The following is a 19,647-nucleotide window of genomic DNA, read 5'->3' as shown; positions in this document are numbered from 1 at the left end:
TTTTGTTTCTGTAGCTGAGCAGCTTAAGATCGCAACGCTTAAGACTCTCTTGCCTTTTATGACTTGGCTAATTCCGCTCGTTCGCGAATTGCGCCACACGCGTCGGTTGGGCGGGAGGAGGGCAATCGTTGGGTATTATTATTATTATTATTATTATTATTATTATTATTATTATATAATACCGCACCACATTAAAGGAGTACTTGCATTAAATTTGGTATCTTCTTCTTCTTAATTGGCGTAGACTCCGCTTACGCGATTATAGCCGAGTTAACAACAGCACCCCAGTCGTTTCTTCTTTTCGCTACGTGGCACCAATTGGATATTCCAAGCGTAGCAAGGTCCTTCTCCACCTGGTCCAACAGAGTGGAAGTCTTCCTCTTCCTCTGCTTCCCCCGGCGGGTACAGCGTCGAATACTTTCAGAGCTGGAGTGTTTTCGTCCATTCGGACAACATGACGCTTTAATTCGCTGAACTATGTCAATGTCGTCATATAACTCATACAGCTCATCGTTGAATAACGACATAACATAAATCTTTCGCTGAACTTTTCTCTGGAAAACTCGCAACTTACTTCGTCTTCTTTATTGACGTAGACACCGCTTACACGATTATAGTCGAGATAACTACAGCGCACCAGTCATTTCTTCTTTTCTCGTGGTGCCAATTGGAGATTTCCAGCGAAGCCAGGTTCTTCTCCACCTGGTCCTTCCAACGGAGTGGAGGTCTTCCTCTACTACCCCGACTGATACTGCGTCGAATACTTTCAGAGCTGGAGTGTTTTCGTCCATTCGGACAACATGACCTAGCCAGCGTAGCCATGTCAATGTTGTCATATAACTCATACAGCTCATCGTTCCATCGAATGCGATATGTGTCGTGGCCAACGCGTAAAGGGCCAAAAACCTTTCGCAGAACTTTTCTCTAGAAAACTCGCAACTTCGACTCATCGGTTTTTGTCATCCTCCAAGCCTCTGCACCATATAACAGGACCGGAGTTATGAGTGACTTATACTGTTTGGTTTTTGTTCGTCGAGAGAGGACTTTACTTCTCAGTTGCCTACTCAGTCCGAAGTAGCACGTGTTGGCAGCTGTACACGCTTATAAAAGATTGTACCTGCTCGATTAAGTTCTGCAGCTCGAATTATTTTCTCCAGCAGCAAGTTGAAGAAGTCGCACGATTGGGAGTCGCCTTGTTTGAAACCTCGTTTGGTATCGAACGGCTCGGAGAGTTCCTTCCCGATCCTAACGGAGTTTTTGGTATCGCTCAACGTCATTTTACACAGCCGTATTAGTTTTGCGGGGATACCCAATTCAGACATCGCGGCATAGAGGCAGCTTCTTTTCGTGCTGTCACAAGCTGCTTTGAAATCGACGAAGAGGTGATGTGTGTCGATTATCTTTTCACGGGTCTTTTCCAAAATCTGGCGCATGGTGAATATCTGGTCGGTTGTTGATTTTCCTAGTTTAAGGCTGTTGAGGAGGCTTATCCCACCGTAGTTGGCGCAGATTGTGTGGTCTCCCTTTTCGTGAATTGGGCAGAGCACACTTAAATTCCAATCGTTGGGCATTCTTTCGTCCGACCATATTTTGCAAAGAAGCTGATGCATGCTCCTTATCATTTCTTCTCCGCCTTATTTGAATAGTACGGCCGGCAATACATCAGCTTCCGCTGCCTTGTTGTTCTTCAGACGGATAATTGCTCTTCGAACTTCTTCATGGTCGGGCAAGGGAACGTCTGTTCCATCGACATCGATTGGCGAATCTGGTTCGCCTTCTCCAGGCGTTGTGCGTTCACTGGCATTCAGCAGGCCCTCCATAATTTTAGTATGCTCTGGGCATCGGTCACTAGATCACCTTTGGGAGTTCTACAAGAGTATGCTCCGGTCTTGAAACCTTCTGTTAGTCGTTGCATCTTTTCGTAGATTTTTTTCGAGAATTACTAATGTCGGCCAGCTTATCAAGCTCTTCATACTCACGCATTTCGGACTCTTTCTTTTTCTGTCTGCAAATGCGTCTCGCTTCCCTCATCAACTCTCGGTATCTATCCCATCCCGCCCGTGTTGTGGTCGATCGTAACGTCGCGAGGTAAGCAGCCTGTTTTCTCTCCCTTATACCGAGTTGTTGACGAGTGCTCTCATAGAGCAGTAGTACAAGTCGAGTAGAAAATCGTTCGGCTGTCTGTTGTGATTGCAGCTTCTCGACGTCGAACCTTCCTTCTGTTTGCTGTTTGTACGTTTTTTGCTGCACAGAGGCGGGTGCGAATCTAGGCTGCAACAAGATAGTGGCCCGAGTCGATGTTAGGACCTCGGAGCACATCTAAAACACTGGAGATATGTCTTCCGTCTATCACAACATGATGGTGGTTTTTCGATCCAGAGACAGGTGGATTGATGAATTTTCAAATGCTGGAATCTAGTAGTACAGATAACCATATTTCGGGCCTCGGCGAAGTCGATCAGCCTCAACCCATTTGAGGATGTTTCCTCGTGGAGGCTGAATTTACCGACCGTCGTGCCAAAGGTACCTACTTTGCCCACCCTAGCGTTAAAGTCGATTTTGTCATCGTGATGGGGGCAGCTGTCATAGATGTGCTCCAAGCATCTTTGGTCACATTGTCCTTCTCTTCCATCGGGGCGTAGGCGCCAATCAGCGTTATGTTGAAGAACCTCGCTTTGATGCGGATTGTAGCTAGACATTCATTCACCGGAGTGAATCTCACACAAACTTGAGCTCCTTTATATGGCCACTGTAGTAAATGCCACAACTTTCAGCCCTTTTCCCGTCCATCGCATTACTTGGACGGCGGGGATGTCAGCCTTCCCTCTAACGAGGATATCACCTTCCCAATTAAGGGACCGGACATACCAGGTGCATGCCCTCAAATCATAGTCCTTAATTCGTTTGTCATGGTTGCCATCGAAAGGGGGGCACTCATCTGAGGCTTGTTGTTTCCATTTATTGGGGGTGTTTTTTTACTTGGCGGGTCCCAAACCTAGCGCACAACCTTATGTAGGGGATGTTTCGCCTTCTCATTTTAGCTCGCATTCAAACGGATGTTCTTAGGCTATCCAGAAGATACTTGGTTAGAGACCGTCAGTCGTGAGCTGCTTGAGCCATATGTAAAACAATCGTTTTTGGTCACTCCCAAGTAAATGGCGATCAGAGAACCTTCCTCACTTGCGTGAACTTCTACACATGACTCCATCCATCCATCCATGAATTTGTTTAAAGTTTAGTTTACTCTAAAAATCTTTTACATCAAATTTTGAACTCAACGGGTGGAATCTTTTCGGTGCATATGTAATGATTTTGAAACTCTCGCTGTTGAAAAAAAGGAATGAAGACATTTATTTTTTATTCAATAGTGGCTACCTTCGAATCTCTAACAAACAGTTGCGTACACATTCCAGCATAAATATGGCTTTATGTATACCTCCCAACTGTATCTTCAACCGCACCCACACATAAATAATTTTTTTGATAGTTGTATTTCCAAATTATTTTATCTTTTTGTTCTTAATTTTCTTTTTCATTTTACATTATATTTTTTTTAATGCAGTCAAAATTACAGAAAACATAAGAATGCGGGAGAACAGCTTAAAGCTCTTGGTGTATACAGTGCAATCAATCAGAGAACCTTACGCCACACCACATAATTTCAATGGTTTCTAGAACAGTATTGCAGTTCAAAACTGATTTGGCTTAGAACAAAAATTAAAAATACTGATGACACACATATGGTTTAAAAGCATACTACAACATGTACAATATAAAGAATCTTGCAACATGTTGCACAGTAGATTTCACCATAAACAAATGGCACATGTTAATCTCGTCACCTAGAATATTTGAAGGTAATCTACTCGAAATCTCCCTGTGCGTGTGTAGGGCAGCTTATCACAATACAAGCTGATTTAAACACTACAAAAAGCAAAAATTTAAATCAAACAAATAAAAACAATCCATCTCAAAAGAAAAACTTATCAAAAATTATATAGACCAAATGGATAAACAGAATGGCATATCTATGGTAAAAATTGCGTAGAGCGTTTATCGCACATCATTATTTTGCGAGATTTCAATCGTTTCCTCGTGTATGTTCTATGTTTCATCTGGAATTTTAACTGCTTCAGTGTGTCTCAGATCTCAAATGCTTTGTAAATGCATAAGAAAGTCACACAAAAATTCCAAGCCCGAGGGAAATCAAGGCTATAAATATAAATGCTAGCTACGCTTGTCATTTGTAATAACAGGAACTCACCCACATTTGTTATAGTTATAACATTGGCAGACGGCAGCGTTAATCTGGATTAATTCAGGAGTTAGTGAAGATAACTCCGTTGCTAATTCGCATTTAATCCTCAAAATCTTATACCATGTTCAGACCGACACTTAATCACACGATTTCGGCTGTTGAATGGATTATCCCACTAATCTTATTATAAAATATCCGCAACAATTCAACGACGTAATATGTGATGAAATGACAGCTAAAACAGGGTTGACGTTATATTTGTTCGTGTTATTGGACGAAAATAAACATGGGGTTTGGTCTGACATATTTTACAGCCATTGGAAATAATTTTCTTCGTGTCTTTGTTGTTATGATGTTGCACCAAGTGGGAAACTCTGCAATTCGTGCACCGTGCAAGGGTTTTGCAAGAGCAAGAGGATACCCCTATGGTATTATGATGAAGTTTTAAAATAAAATGCTGATATGTTTTTGTAATAAAAAATGGTATTGCAAAAATTAGTCGGATAACAACCGCAATTTTTTCTTCTATCGATTTTCATTGCAAATATTATAACAATGGCAATCAGCTGTTTACTAGAATTTCAAACTTGCATAGCTGCCCTCTGTCACCTACATATTTGGATCTGATATAGTGCGCAGTTAATCGAGATTAATGCTGCCGTCTGTAAAGGCTATTAGCATACGCTGCAAGATCTTTAAGAGAAATTGCGGGATTGCTATCAGGTTTAAGTATTTTTAACGACAATTTGGGTTCTCGTTTCTGTTGAACACACTGGAAAAGCTAACGGTCCTGATTATCAGAAACTGAATGCTGAGGAATAAAAAGTTAGCAATTCAGTTCACTTACACCAAAGGTTTACAATGTAAAACCAATAATGTTATACGATGTAGGTGCCCTGTAAAAGTCGATCGAAAAAGATACATTTGTTTTGCTGCTGTACTCTCCTATTGGTAGTTTAAATATTATACAGGGTGCAAAATGTCAAAGGAATGTAGGAAATTGAATGTAAACTCTTTAAATTCATATATGTATGTACACCATTAATGTAGATTCAGGAATCGCGTTACTAAATTTAAAATAAGCCGTATGAAACTGTATACATGCGAATGAAGCAATGTGGATTCTCCATAGGCAATACGTTTAGCATACAGTTAGTATACCATAAACATTTGCCTGTCGAGATGCCCCGTAATCCGATTACGATAATTTTTTCGATAAAATTGGGTCATTTCCTTTTCGTAACGGATTATTTTTGATCAAACGTTTGATTGCGTCGTTGAAATTGAGCATTAAATATTCGATAAAAATGTTGGCGTCTGATTTACCGAAACTTTCTCCTACCTGGGGATTATGCATTTTGTGTCATAAAAAGGCAGAGTGGTCTTGTGAACGTTGCTTTGATTTATATTGTTCCATGGAATGCCAGCGCATGGATTGGCAACGGCACCGTTATATTTGTTTGCCCATGCCACGTTTGGTGCCTCTTAGTCACGCAGATAGTACGTTATTACGTGAGAAATTGATTTCGGAATCCAAAGATAATCAAGTCAGCTCTACGTCAGTTGAAGAGTTATTGAAAAACGATGACACTGAAAAGAATGCAAAACTGAGCAACAAAATACGTAATTTTACTGAAAACGTTATTTTGGTGAAATTCCTTTCATCAAATAAATGTTTGGTGCGTGCGCATAAACCGCCAGATAATTTCGCAGATATTCAGAAGGAAATAAATGCTTTTGGAAAAAATGCTCCGGAGTTAGTTGTGTGCCCTTCTGTGGGATCTGTTGCTCTTTTATTGTATAAGGGTATATTTACTCGAGTTGAGGTGTTATCAATCCAGGACGACAAACGCATTTCATTATTATATTGCGATTATGGATGGATAGCAACTGTTGCTAAAGTTGATCTCAGAATGGCCGTAGATGATGTCCTGAAATTTCCTCGATTGTCGGCAGTTATAATACTCCATAATGTGGAAGAATGTTCTGATTCAAAAGTAATGTCTTTGCTCGAAAAATTTGAAGGGCTACAGTACGAATTATGTCGATGTATTGAGACGAACAGTAACAAAATAGGAGAAGAAGTTACTTTAACATGTGGAAACGTAAACCTAAATGAAGAAATAAATAAATTATGTTTCGACACTAACTTTGGAAAGAGTGAGAACGTTAAAAATTCTGAAGACATCGAAATTAAAAATTTAAATAACAACGAGGACCTTTTGCTTGATCTCTGTCTCGATGAACCTTGTCACAGGGAAAAACCAATTTTATCACCACCATTTGATATATATATATTTCAAACTAATTTGTCAAATTTCAAAGTGGTAGTTCTGGATACTTCAGCTTTAAGTTACGGGTATATAGGTTGTATAGCAGAAACAGATTTGAAATATTTAGTTACTGTGCAGGAGTATTTGAACAACTATGAAGATAATGGACAATTTTATAATCCAAAACTTCATGAATATTGCTTGGCTAAATTCGAGAATGAGTGGTATAGAGCCAGAGTTGTGAAAATAATGGGAAACTCACGTTATACTGTTGTGTATTTGGATTTTACTAATGAAAGCACAATAACTTATCAGGATATACGGCGTTATCCTAAAGATTTAAATGGACCGTGCCGTACTAACTTATGCTTAATTGACGGATTGCCTACTACTCTTAATGCTGATCATATAAACTTTTTAAAAAAAGAGATAACGGCAGAATGTAAATTGGTTATTGATAAAGTTAAAGAAGTTGTTCAACAAATTGTTGTAGTTGAATGCCCGGCTATTATTGAAAAAATGAACAGCGTTGAATTTAAGGCAATTTAATTTTTTTTTAATTAATCAATATTAAACCAGTGAATAAAAATTTAATTTTTTGGTACATGTTACGTTAAAAGTTTATTATTTTATCTTCGGTCCAATTTTTGGAGAAGCCGCCCTTTAAAACTTCGGCTGGATTTAGAGAATGCCCGCCTATTGAAAAAATGAACAGCGTTGAATTTAAGACAATTTAATTTTTTTTAATTAACTCTAAACCAGTGAATAAAAATTAAATTTTTTGGTACACATTACGTTAAAAGTTTATTACTTTATCTTCGATTCAATTTTTGGTGAAGCCGCCCTTTAAAACTTTGGCTGGGTTTTAGATTTTGCCTACTACTCTTAATGCTGATCATATAAACTTAAAAAAAAGAGATGACGGCAGAATGTAAATTTGGTTACTAATATAGTTAAAGAAGTTGTTCAACAAATTGTAGTATGTCGGACTATTATAGAAAAAATGAACAGCGTTGAATTTAAGGCAATTTAATTTTTTTTTAATTAATCGTTAATAAATAATAATATTAAACCAGACAATAAAAATTTCATTTTTTTTGGTACATATTAGGTTATTTTATATTCGGTCCGTTTTCTAGGTGCAAGTGGATGGTTCCAAGGTCCTTGAGTTTGCTTCTACAAATTGAGGGGCAATCTAGAATTAGGTGTTCTGGAGTTTCCGGTTACATGTCCCACAACCGGCAGTTTACGCAAGAGACTGTGCCCTTGTTAAACAAGTCTCTTGAGGCTGCAGTGCCTAGTATAGGGCGAGACAAGGAAACGGAATTGGTCTCTTGTGGAGATTGATTATATCTCAAAACTTTGCTTGGTTGTAAAATCCCAATAGTAACTTGGCATGGCGCATTACTATTGCCTGCTGCCAGCGCCGTTCTCTTTCCATTCTCTCCTTGAGGAACAACCCCTTTATGTTGCATCGCAATGCATAGTTTTGGTCCAATCATCCTAGAAACAACCGCAGAGTATGATAGTTCATTGGCCAGCCAGCTTTTAATGCCCCATAAATTTTTGCCTGTCAAGATGTTAATTTCTTATTTAAAACAAATAAAGCTGTCAAAACAACGTGCAACGGCACAAATTATTTACAATGTCAGTAAAATATGACAGACCAACACCTATGTTCATCTTCGTGCAGTTACACATGAGCAACACTGTGCTAGCTGTCATTTTACATAAAAATATATTTCGCCGTTAAATTTTGAGGAAGGTAAATTTTAAATAGATTTTATAATTTCAATTTAAATTATAAAAATTTGTTACAGCTTTTTTTTGTTAAAAATGTATGCAGAAGCTGCGCCTATTCAGAATAGCCATGCATAATAGTCATTCACAATAAATCGACGAATCAATGAGTGCACACGTGCCCTTTGCATACATATATCGGTTTAGGATTTTTGCATTTTGTGTCATCGTGCAATCTTGCAAGAGCAAGAGAATCCCCCTATTAATGTATCGCCAACAACAGTTAGGTGCTGAACACATGGAGCGCGACACGAGATGGCAGCACGACACTGCAAATGGCGTCGTGAAAGCTTCTACATAAACATTTGTGAGAAGGCAGCGACATCACAATAGCCGCTATGTACACAAGACAACACGTTGCATGTACACAATTTTGTTGTGGTCATACTAATACCTTTCACTTCAATGAAATTTTAATATTCTGTGAATTTTTGTATGCAAAAACAAGAAAATAGGTAAATATTTTTGTTTTAAATTACCAATTGTTATTACAAATGTAATAACAGAGCTATTTATTTGTAAAATAACGTCAGGTTGGTTAGAGCTTTGACTAATTTTTCATATTATATATTAGTGGAATCACTTTATTTAAGAATATTTTCAAGTTAGCGAGAGCGACAACTGACGGCCTGCAGTCGTGTAGTCGTGCAGCTATCTAAACATGTGTATTTTAATATTTGACAGGTTCGCATGCAGTCTGTCACGCTCCATGTGTTCAGCATTATTCTAAAAATTGTTAGTTTGCAATAGTGATAACCTCAGTATATACTGTGGTTATAGCAATAAGGTTGTCAGAACAACGTATATTGCTTGTCGGGATGACGATTAAACACTTGACGATTTGTGATGGAAACTTATCTACCGTAAACAAATAAACAAATAAATGTGAATTTTTATACAGAAAATTAAGTTGTAACGAGGAGATAGATCATGTGTTAAATGTATTTTATATGAATTATAAGATTTCCCGGCACAAAGTAAGTTTATTATAATTTGGTTGCTGTAAACTTGTTTGTGGTGTATTTATATTTACTATATTTATTTATCATAAATATGACAAAATGCATTACTTTATGATGATAAAGTTTTTTGAAGTTTTATTTGGGTATGTACAGAGCTCCTTCAGATCAAGAATATATATATATATATATGTACATATATATAGTTTCCGCTGAATTATTTTTGAGATATTTGCATTTAAAGTTCAAAAATGCAAGTATTTAAAATGAGTGTTTGTCCGGTTTATAGTGAATTTTACAATAATATCCACAAACACTTCGCTAATTCTGTTCCACTCAATTGTTTTGCATTAAATAGTGAAAATATCTATAATTCCAACAATAAAAAAATGGTTGCAAGCAAGCAAAAAAATATTGTTAGCATATTTTCTAATAAAATAAAAATAATTGAAAATGAAGATTGTGACAACAATACAAAATTCTTTATCGTGTGATGATCTTTCAGAATTTTCGAACATGGTTATTTATTTAGATTCGGGCGTGCTCTAAATTCCGCCAACGTGGAGTATTACGCTGCCTCCATCCCGCTCCAACGCTCGTGTGAGAACCACTCACCAGCTTCTGGTTCCTCGCACAGTCTGTTCCGTGAGTCAGACCGTGATATGTCGGAATGTTACATCAGTTCAGTGCAGTTTTTGTACTGGCTAGTGTCACTTCCCGACGTGTTCATGCTTGCGCCCCACACGTAAGTGCCGTATATTGCCCCATGTTGTAGTCTACCCCACAACACCAACTAACCCCACAGTGCGACAACCGCACCTGCGAATTCTACAGCTACAACAACTACCCTCATTCCCATGATCACCTACGGATACCCGTGACAAACTCGGATTTTACAATTTAACTGCAATGGACTCCAGAGCAAGATCGAGGAGATATTAGCATTCATGAGCCGGGAATAGGTAACGATAGTTGCGGTCCAAGAAACCAAGCTAAACAACCACTCAGATCTTCTGAGTTGTGCAGGTTTCAACGTTTTACGTAATGATCAAAGACGACCGTAGTTCCGTTTACAAGGCGCAGGTCCCTCCCGGCCTCAGGAACCTCACACTTGGGGGTAGAGAGTGATAGCCAAGCGAAACTAAAAGCGATCTCCTCGTACGAGATGAAATCGCTACTAGTGCAGGAGAGTAGAGAACGGCTGAACAGCCTAGCTGAAAGGAACCAGGTGCACCTAATCTGGGTGTCTGGTCACAGAGGTAAAGCCGGTAACGAACTGGGTGATGAGCTCGCCCGCTCCGCAGCCTCCACAAATATGATAGGGCCCGAACCATTCACTGAGGTGGGCCCCCAGACCGTGAAGGACCATAAGGAAGAAAGAGTGAGCCGGGAAAGGCATTGGCAACGAGTGCATGGTATACGACACGACAAGTTGCTAATTGGGGAGTACAACCAGAACAGGTTTAAATCAATAATTAACCTCCCAAGGTATAAACTCAGGCTTCTGGTCGCATTCTACACCGGCCACTGCAAGTTAGGATACTATCCTAGAATGTCAGGATATAGCTATTCTGTCAACCGATGACGAGCTCTAAATATTTAATATATACATTCCCCCAATTACATGTTGCCCTACAAGATATCATCCGAATATAGGTGCACTATTTTGTTGTGAAAACCGTTTGGTAACTGGCGACTTTAACGCACACCATGATCCTTGGTATTCTTTTTCTTTACTGGCGTAGACACCGCTTACGCAATTATAGCCGAGCTAACAACAGCGCGCCAGTCGTTTCTTCTTTTCGCTACGTGGCGCCAATTGGATATCCCAAGCGAAGCCAGGTCCTTCTCCACTTGGTCCTTCCAACGGAGTAGAGGTCTTCCTCTGCTTCCCCCGGCGGGTACTGCGTCGAATACTTTCAGAGCTGGAGTGTTTTCGTCCATCCGGACAACATGACCTAGCCAGCGTAGCCGCTGTCTTTTATTTCGCTGAACTATGTCAATGTCGTCGTATATCTCGTACATTATTCCATCGAATGCGATTTTCGCCGTGGCCAACGCGCAAAGGACCATAAATCTTTCGCAGAACTTTTCTCTCGCAACTCGCAACGTCGACTCATCCGTTGTTGACATCGTCCAAGCCTCTGCACCATACTCGTATAGCAGGACGGGAATTATGAGCGACTTATAGAGTTTGGCTTTTGTTCGTCGAGAGAGGACTTTACTTTTCAATTGCCTACTCAGTCCGAAGTAGCACCTGTTGGCAAGAGTAATCCTGCGTTGGATTTCCAGGCTTACATTGTTGGTGGTGTTAATGCTAGTTCCTAAATAGACGAAATTATCTACAACTTCAAAGTTATGACTGTCAACAGTGACGTGAGTGCCAAGTCGCGAGTGCGACGACTGTTTGTTTGATGACAGGAGATATTTCGTCTTGCCCTTGTTCACTGCCAGACCCATTTGCGTTGCTTCCTTGTTCAGTCTGGAGAAAGCAGAACTAACGGCGCGGGTGTTGAGACCGATGATATCAATATCATCGGCATACGCCAGCAGCTGTATTCTCTTATAAAAGATTTTACCTGCTCGATTAAGTTCTGCAGCTCGTATTGCTGCCTGCCAAATGATCGAATGGGGATGGCGCTGGCGAAGCAGATAGACGATTAGACATTCTTCACAATGAATGACAAATCCCCCTCCAGGATTATGGGCACCTATATTAGCTCGGCCGATATTTTCATAGCGGTGGTCTGATAATAGCAGAACCTGACAATCGAGAAATCTCCCGATTTTATTTCAGTGGACACCTTCAATAACTTTAAGAGGGTATTCTACTCTAGAAATCAAATTTTGGGCAGTTTTTTGAATTTTATTTAAAAAAAAAAAATATTTTTACTATCCATTTTTTATGGTGTTTTAATTGATATCCTAAGGATACAGAAAAAAATTTACAAAAAAATATTTAAAACTAAAATAATTAGAGGGGGGTGAGACAGGTGTAAAAAAAATGGCGCATCGTGGTGACATTGATCCTGGCTCTCCTGGTGGTCTGAAAAAAAATCTAAAGAAATTCTTAATCAGTAAGGATGCTGTTATAGTACCTACCTCAGGGAACACGATTTTTTTTTTTTAAATGGCGACTGCCTGCAAATAATCATTTTTTACGCTTTTTTTTTGAAATTCCTGAATTTTTTTTTAAATATTAAAAACAAAGGATTAAAAATTATATAAAAATAAAGGTTAAAGGATTATATAAAAAAGGTTCACACAAAATTTCAAGTAAATCGGTTGTATAGAACTTGAGATAATGCCGGTACCGTGTGGAAAAAAGTAGTTTCGAGAAAAACGCATTTAAAAAACTGAGTCTACCTACCTACCGGGCTAGGTACTGCGTCACTAAAGTAACTGTAGCTCTTAAAATAATTTTAATTTTTAAAAACCCTTTGGAGGTGTACTTAAGGGTCTAAACTTTAAATATATGAAAAAAAATCTAATTTTTCAAAATTCTAGAGTAGAATACCCCTTTAACGGACGTAGCCGTTGGCGAACGTCGATTCCGCAAGGAGATCGCAGCAAGCTCTGAGTTACTGTCAGGGATTTGTCTAATCGGAAAAGACATGATGACCGAGTTGAAATTCAATTCAATGGACATGCCTCCTCGAGCACCTGCGAGCTATTTTAGTCGGCATTTTATAGTACACTCTTCGGTAAACAAAACCAAACAATGGGTTACCCAACGGCAGCGCAAAATGCCAAGAGATTGCGCACCACGTACAGTCACTGATGAGGTTATCAACAAGGCAAAACCATCCAAATCCTTTGGCCCTGATGAAATTAACATGCTTATTCCAAAGCATCTTGGCTCGACGGGAGTAAGTTACCGCACCAAGATCCTCAACCTGTCGCTGACCACTATTCAAATACCCGATGTGTGGAAAGTCAGAAGAGTGGTCCCCCACTGAAACCTGTGATACCCGCCAAAAAGGGAGTCCTATCATCCGACAAATTTCCTCTCCCCAGGAGTGAAGATACTTGAGGCCTCGCTATTCCCAACCTTCACTCACCGCCTGAGCCAGCAAACTACCAGCATGGATTCCGAAAAGTGCACAGTACAACCACAGCACTTAGCATCATAGTTCGTGGCCTTGACCAGAAACCACCTTATGAGAGAACGATCCTCGTAGCGTTGGACTTGTCAAAAACATTTGACACAGTTAGTCATACAACGCTACTGCAGAACATTGAGAAAACTACGCTACCTCCAGACTGAAGAGGTGGACCATGAACTACCTGAGTGAAAAAGTTTAAAGCTGTTGTTTAACATCTCTATCTCGAAACTCAAACAGGCCCCAGAGTGAGTTTCTATAACCTCGTACGCTAAAAATTGCACGATATTGGTGTGGGGCAATGGAATCGATGGCATCTATTCATATTTTTGGGCATTTAAATTATAACACCCAACATTTATTGCAATTAAAAATTTTTATATAGTGGTCATTTAATATTTGTAAAAACTATTTGTTTCAATACTTAATAAAAGTATTAAATGTTTTTTAGCTGTTTTTAATCGGGTGTGTAACGCAATACCGACAATCAAAATCTTGAATTTAGAATTCCGACACTTAAAATGTCTACACATCAAAATGCCGACAAATAAAACTTCGGTATTTTAAGTGTATCCCGTTTTTAATAATTTTCCATTAAAATACTATGATGCATGACATTACAAAGCGTTAAATTTCACATTTTTCTTTAATTTTCATTGTTTTACATTTTTTGTTAGTAGTATTGTACAAACAAATCCCTCCAATTACATATTTATTTGGTAATATTGCTATCTGACCATCCCTCGTTTACAATTGCAAAACGTCAAAACCTCCTGAACTTTGACTGTTCACAGAGTTCAGTGGTTATGAGGTTTTGCAATTGGTCTATCACCCCCAATGAGTTATGAGTTGGGCATTTCTTTATCTCTGTATTTTATCAGTTGTGTCTAATTTTTACAAATTTGATAATGTCGATAGATATTAAAAAGGTCGGTGGCTATATACAAGTATTTTTTACAGGGCAATCGTAATATTACCTAATATTGGATAATATTTATTTAACTATTCAGAGTTGTGCTATAAATTTTGAACTTGTGAATATTTCTCATAATTACGCTCTTCTTTGTATTCTTTATAGATATATGAAAAGGCCATGACGTCCTTGTTACTTACCCAATTACATTTGTCGGAGGTGAAACAAGATATATTTGTGGAATTTGACTTAATATCCGGTGAAAACCTGATAGCATTGCACTGTTCCAGTAATCAGCTTATAATATTGGATCTATTAGATTTATCAACAGAGTTAACTGATTTGCCATATAATTTATATTACGTTAAAATTCCCCAAACTTATAACTTGGAACCACTAAAGAAAAACGATTTGAAACAATCTTATAATGATTCGACTTTATTGGAACAGCATCGACGAGTATTAGAGCCAACATATATGGCACAATTTTCTTGTGAACCTCCTAAAGTAAATGCTTTGCAATTTAAACGGGCACCACGGAATACACCGATCGGAAAGTCATTTGCCGTTATTGTAACCAATAGTGGACTGTGTCGAATATTAATAAAGATGGCTGCTCCTAGTCGTCATTGGAATGAAATATGCAATGTTAATGATTTATTTTTTGATGAAAAACTATCTTCCAAAATCAAGGGCTTCACAGAAAGTCATGCTATTGACTGCTACATAACTGCAGCTGCTTGGCATCAAAAGGAACCATTATTATTGGTATCTTTTGAGAATGGATATATAGCAATTATTTTGTTCCAAGATGTAAAAAGTGCAAATGTAAAAAATATTTGTATTACAAAAACAACACTTAAAAAAATATATGACATACATCTATTTGATAATTTTTTGCTTATTAGTACTAGAGATGGTATTTTGCAATTATTTTCAGTAAATTTAAATATTGATACGCCTATTATAACTCCTTTGGAAGATTTATGGAGTAAAAAAGATAATATAGTTTGCAGCAAAGTACTTGTGAATAAGTTTTCTGCCAGTATATATCTGGTCGTTTTTAATAAAGGTTCTAATATAATCCTGTATTCGTTCAATACTAAAGGTGAAGTTATGCACTGTAAAGAACTGTATATTGGTGGGATAAAAGTAACAGGTAAACATTTTTCTGTTAATGTAGAAAAATAACTTTTTTATCTTCCTTTGAATAGGAATCCAATTCATATCTCCCTCTGATTTTATCGTCACAACCATTACGAATGATTTGAGTTATTTTCGAATAAACTTTGTGGATCGAAGTGAATTTGAAATAATTGAACATAATATTGAGACCAGTTTCAACAACCCGAACGTAGGAATTCTTGGTACAATCCCATCATCAAACACAAATATATTGGCCTTTATATTATTTCGTAACGGAGAATATACACAACAATGTAAATATATGCATAATAGTATATTTATTAATATTGTAAAATTGCAACGACTCGGCGACCCAAAGCAATTAGCAATGCCTAGCAAACATGTAATTAATCCATGTACCGATAATGCAACTATCTTGGGAATGGATATATTTAATAGTATGGAATATGACAATTACTGCCCTATTTCGGATATCATAAATACTCAGTTACCTGCCGTTTTGGATGAGACCTTTTTACTTCAACTTCAAACAAAATTTGTATTTGTTTCGAATTTCCTAAGTTATCAAAGGTGAGTTATAAAAGTAATTAATTTATTTATATGAGTTCGCTTAAATATAATTGATAGACTAAAGCTTACGATTATATATTTGATGTCGAACCGGATTCAAAATGGTTGGCTGTTTTGTTTGTGTTATTTTCCTTGAAAAATTTTAAAATTTTGGTTATAAATTGACAATTATTAGTAATTTACATGTTTGTATGTTAAAGATATTATGTATTAGTTTTGCACTTTAAGTGCATAATAAGACTCGCAAAAGTATTTCAACTTAAAATATTTTTTTTTATTATTAACATTTTGCAAAATTAAAATCAACATTAATATTTAATTTTAAGCTTAGTAAATTATTTGATTTAACGCTTAATATGAATATAATTAGTTTTAGACCTTAGTTTAAACCTAATATTCCTAATATAGTGAATACCGATCCTTTGGTTGACATTTTCCACATCAACTCAATTATTAAATTTAACTTTTTCGATTAAATGTATATCGCATAAATGTCATTTGAAGATGATTTTCATATAGTCTTTGCTGACGCCAAGTAACATAAATAAACTAAGTGAGTCAATGACCTTCAATATAAGGTAATAAGATACCAAATTTGATTATAATCCTTTCAAGATTTCATCGAATAATAAAAGTTGAATACTTTCACAACATAAATAAAACACACGATGGTATTTCCCTGGCTACCTTTTTTGCATGTTTTCTTAGCCTTTCCTTATTTGTTGAGTATTATTATATATTAATCAAAATTATATTTGAATACTTAGTTAACTGTTTAAATGTCACCATTATGATTTCCCAAATCCTTGACCGAACGTCAGATTTGTTAATTAAATATCACTAACAATACAATTACGCACAACTCCCTTATTGTAAATTTAAAAAATCATAATTTTTTTTCTACACTATCACTATTCTCTTATATACGAATTTTACAGGTAAAAAAAAGTTGTATTAACTATTACTTGTTACTACAAGTGTCCTAAACAATTAATCTTCGCAGAGTTCCTGCTCGAGTCACCTGCAAGCATTCGAAATACGCACTCTATACCAACAGAGCCGTGTATCTATGTATAAAAAAAAATAAGTTAAAATAAAACAAAAAGTATTGTTAAATTTCAACAATTTTAGCTGTACGTAATATTCATTGTGCTAGCGACAATATTTTTCTAATAATAGGTAAAAATATTGCTTGTTCCTGAGTTTTTAAAATTAATAATATTTAATCTTTTCTATTAATTTTTCTCTGTACAATATACACTTGCTTTATTAAAGCTCTGCTTGGCTTGTATTCTGAAGATTATTATATTAACGACATTAAATTAAAAAATGTCAAAACTTTATTAATTTCCTCTTTTTAGGTTCATGGCGAAAAAAAATCAGGAAACCACTGCATTTTCATTAAAATTTCTGGCACTTAGTATTCAAATAACTCACGTAATATGTCGGCTTAAGTATTTATTTTCTTTAAAATCTTCAACTTTGAGTGAATTTCAAAACGAATCCATTAATGTTTTTTTAAAGATGTATATTATTTTGATTGGAAAATTCAAAAAGCTATTATTGCCGCAAAATTTTGTAGAGCAAACAAAAGAACGATTTTTGAATTTTTTAACTAAAGAATTTGATGTGAATACTAAGAACTGTAAAACACATATTGCCTGGAAAGAAAAGTGTTTATATTGCAAGAACATAAATAACCCCGAAACTATGATGTGTGACCAAACTCATAAAGTAAAACGGTGTTATATATCATACAAACAGGTAAATTGAGAAACTATTTTATTCATAGTAGTTTAATGAGCACTTAAATATTAGTTTTAATTAATTTCTAACTTCGATTGGCTATATTTCTTTGCTAGAATAATATTTTGGTTCGATTTCATTCACCTTAAAAATGTTGCTGATTCTGTCCACAGAACGTTTAAAACATGTTGGTCCTAGTCGTGGTCAGACATAAACCCTTCTTTAGTTAGTTAAAATATGAACAAATCTGGTATCTGATTGACATTAACTTATTGTTCACAGTTTAAATGAAAATATATTATTTCTTCTAAATTACAACTTTGTCAACTAATTTTTGGAAACCATTTCAGAACCATTAATAATTTTATTAAAATTTAAGTCTGATTTTAAAAGAGGAGTGACCAAAAAATTTAAATTTAAATGCGAGATAATGTCATCCGTCAATGATTGAATGAAAACAGATTTTTGCCACAATAATTTTAAGTGAGTCACCGTGTTAAAATAATTCAATTAACATTTATATTAATGTTTTTTATTTTGTAACCCCGAAAATCTTAAATAAAAATAATTTCTAATTCCAATACGGGATTTTTGCTATTAAATTAAAATCACGATGTGACTGGTTCAAAATAAATATTTAGTTTATTACAGCATAGCAAAAATTGTATGTATTCCAAAATACTGACTTCAAGTGAATGCTATCCAAATTATTTTGATTGCATTAAAAAATTACACTTTAAACCTAACCTGGTTTAATTCGAACATAGCTATGGTACTATGATACTGTTAAGTAATAAATCATTTAAAAATTCTTTTTTCTTTCAGTTGCCTATCATATCTTCTCGTTACTGTCCTCGATGTCAGTATTACGTACTGGAAGACTTTTCATTACTACAACAACTCTTCCCTGAAAACGAAGTTATTAAATGTATATTTTGCCATTTTGTTTTTACGAATGATTGTATTTGAAAATACAGAGTGTAATTACTTTTTACCTGTACATCCAAAATAATAATAAACAAAGTTATTGAAAATTACGTTTATATTTCCATAAAAATAAAGCTTTTACGAATGAAATATTGTGGTAGTTATTTTAATGAGCACTGCGGGAAGTGAATTTAACTGAAGCGGAATATAAGATTTCGGTATATTCTGGTATGAAAAAGAGTAAACAAGAGTTTTCAAGTTCAAATCCCAATACAGTTTTAGACTAAAATCAAATAACATCAGCGCGATGGACGGCATATAGCACAATCGAAAGCATCAGTTTGGGAATTTCGCGAAAGACATATTTGGGGTATTCACACGACGGGTTGTGAAAGAATCGTAAAACCGTAAAATTTTAGATTTTTACACTTGTTTAAAAAAATTGTTCGATTTCATACAAAAATGAGTTTACATATTTACAATTCTCAATGCTGTTTTTCAATCGTTATAACTTATAACTTTATGAGACTTGTGAAAACATCAGTCTTTGCAAAGATTTCTTGAGTTAGTACTATTACAAGGTTAACACTGAAAAGTTAGGTGTTTTCAAATTTGCTACTTTACTGTAACTTTAATTGGTAACAATGGTTAAGAACACATCCATAACAACTGAGCATTATGTGAGTGATAGTCGAAGCTGAAATCTTAAGGGTAGTGCCCTGCGATGGCCCCTACAGTATTACTATTACCTTTTGCTTAAAAGTAGACGTGTTTTGGTCTATCTACTATCAACCTTACCCCAAAGTTACTTTGTGGTAAGCCCGGTGTGGCTAGAGTTCTAAGACATGAGATGGTCTTCTTCTACAAACAACTCTTGAAGGTACTGAATGGTCTAGGGTAGCCTTTTCGTTTCCTTTTAATCCTATAAAACCAGGCAGATGGTATTAACCGT

The 19,647-nt window shown here is 36.3% G+C and overlaps 3 protein-coding genes across 5 annotated transcripts in view; all 3 read left to right on the top strand.

Annotated features, from left to right (window-relative positions):
* Positions 1 to 19,647, top strand: part of LOC105233992 (UDP-glucose 4-epimerase) — a 199,652-nt gene that overhangs the window by 120,682 nt on the left and 59,323 nt on the right. The gene's annotated exons all lie outside the window — the stretch shown is intronic.
* LOC105233998 (uncharacterized) lies at positions 5,481 to 7,638 on the top strand. Its single transcript, XM_011216192.4, has one exon. The coding sequence runs from the start codon at positions 5,566 to 5,568 to the stop codon at positions 7,078 to 7,080; it is 1,515 nt and encodes a 504-aa protein (XP_011214494.2). The 5' UTR covers positions 5,481 to 5,565; the 3' UTR covers positions 7,081 to 7,638.
* LOC105233997 (uncharacterized) lies at positions 9,130 to 18,805 on the top strand. 3 transcript variants are annotated; one of them, XM_011216190.4, is made up of 6 exons: positions 9,130 to 9,308; positions 14,472 to 14,565; positions 14,626 to 15,465; positions 15,521 to 16,022; positions 17,384 to 17,786; positions 18,594 to 18,805. In XM_011216190.4, the coding sequence occupies exons 1-6, from the start codon at positions 9,282 to 9,284 to the stop codon at positions 18,735 to 18,737; spliced, it is 2,010 nt and encodes a 669-aa protein (XP_011214492.2). In that variant the 5' UTR covers positions 9,130 to 9,281; the 3' UTR covers positions 18,738 to 18,805. The 3 variants fall into 3 exon arrangements, with proteins under 3 accessions (XP_011214492.2, XP_029404262.2, XP_011214491.2); XM_011216189.4 differs by having other exon boundaries at positions 9,132 to 9,308; positions 14,472 to 15,465; XM_029548402.2 differs by lacking the exon at positions 17,384 to 17,786 and having other exon boundaries at positions 14,472 to 15,465.

Source organism: Bactrocera dorsalis, chromosome 5 (genome assembly GCF_023373825.1).
Source record: "Bactrocera dorsalis isolate Fly_Bdor chromosome 5, ASM2337382v1, whole genome shotgun sequence".
NCBI lineage: Eukaryota > Metazoa > Arthropoda > Insecta > Diptera > Tephritidae > Bactrocera > Bactrocera dorsalis.
The sequence above is the reverse complement of the archived record's forward strand: the minus strand, read 5'-3'. Positions and strand labels throughout refer to the sequence as shown.

Coding starts and splice junctions, on each gene's coding strand:
- LOC105233997 (XM_011216189.4), top strand. CDS start 9,282: ATGAATTATAAGATTTCCCGGCACAAA. Junction 15,466..15,520: donor TGGTGGGATAAAAGTAACAG/GTAAACATTTTT, acceptor TCCTTTGAATAG/GAATCCAATTCATATCTCCC. Junction 17,787..18,593: donor GTTATATATCATACAAACAG/GTAAATTGAGAA, acceptor TTTTTCTTTCAG/TTGCCTATCATATCTTCTCG.
- LOC105233998 (XM_011216192.4), top strand. CDS start 5,566: ATGTTGGCGTCTGATTTACCGAAACTTTCTCCTACCTGGGGATTATGC.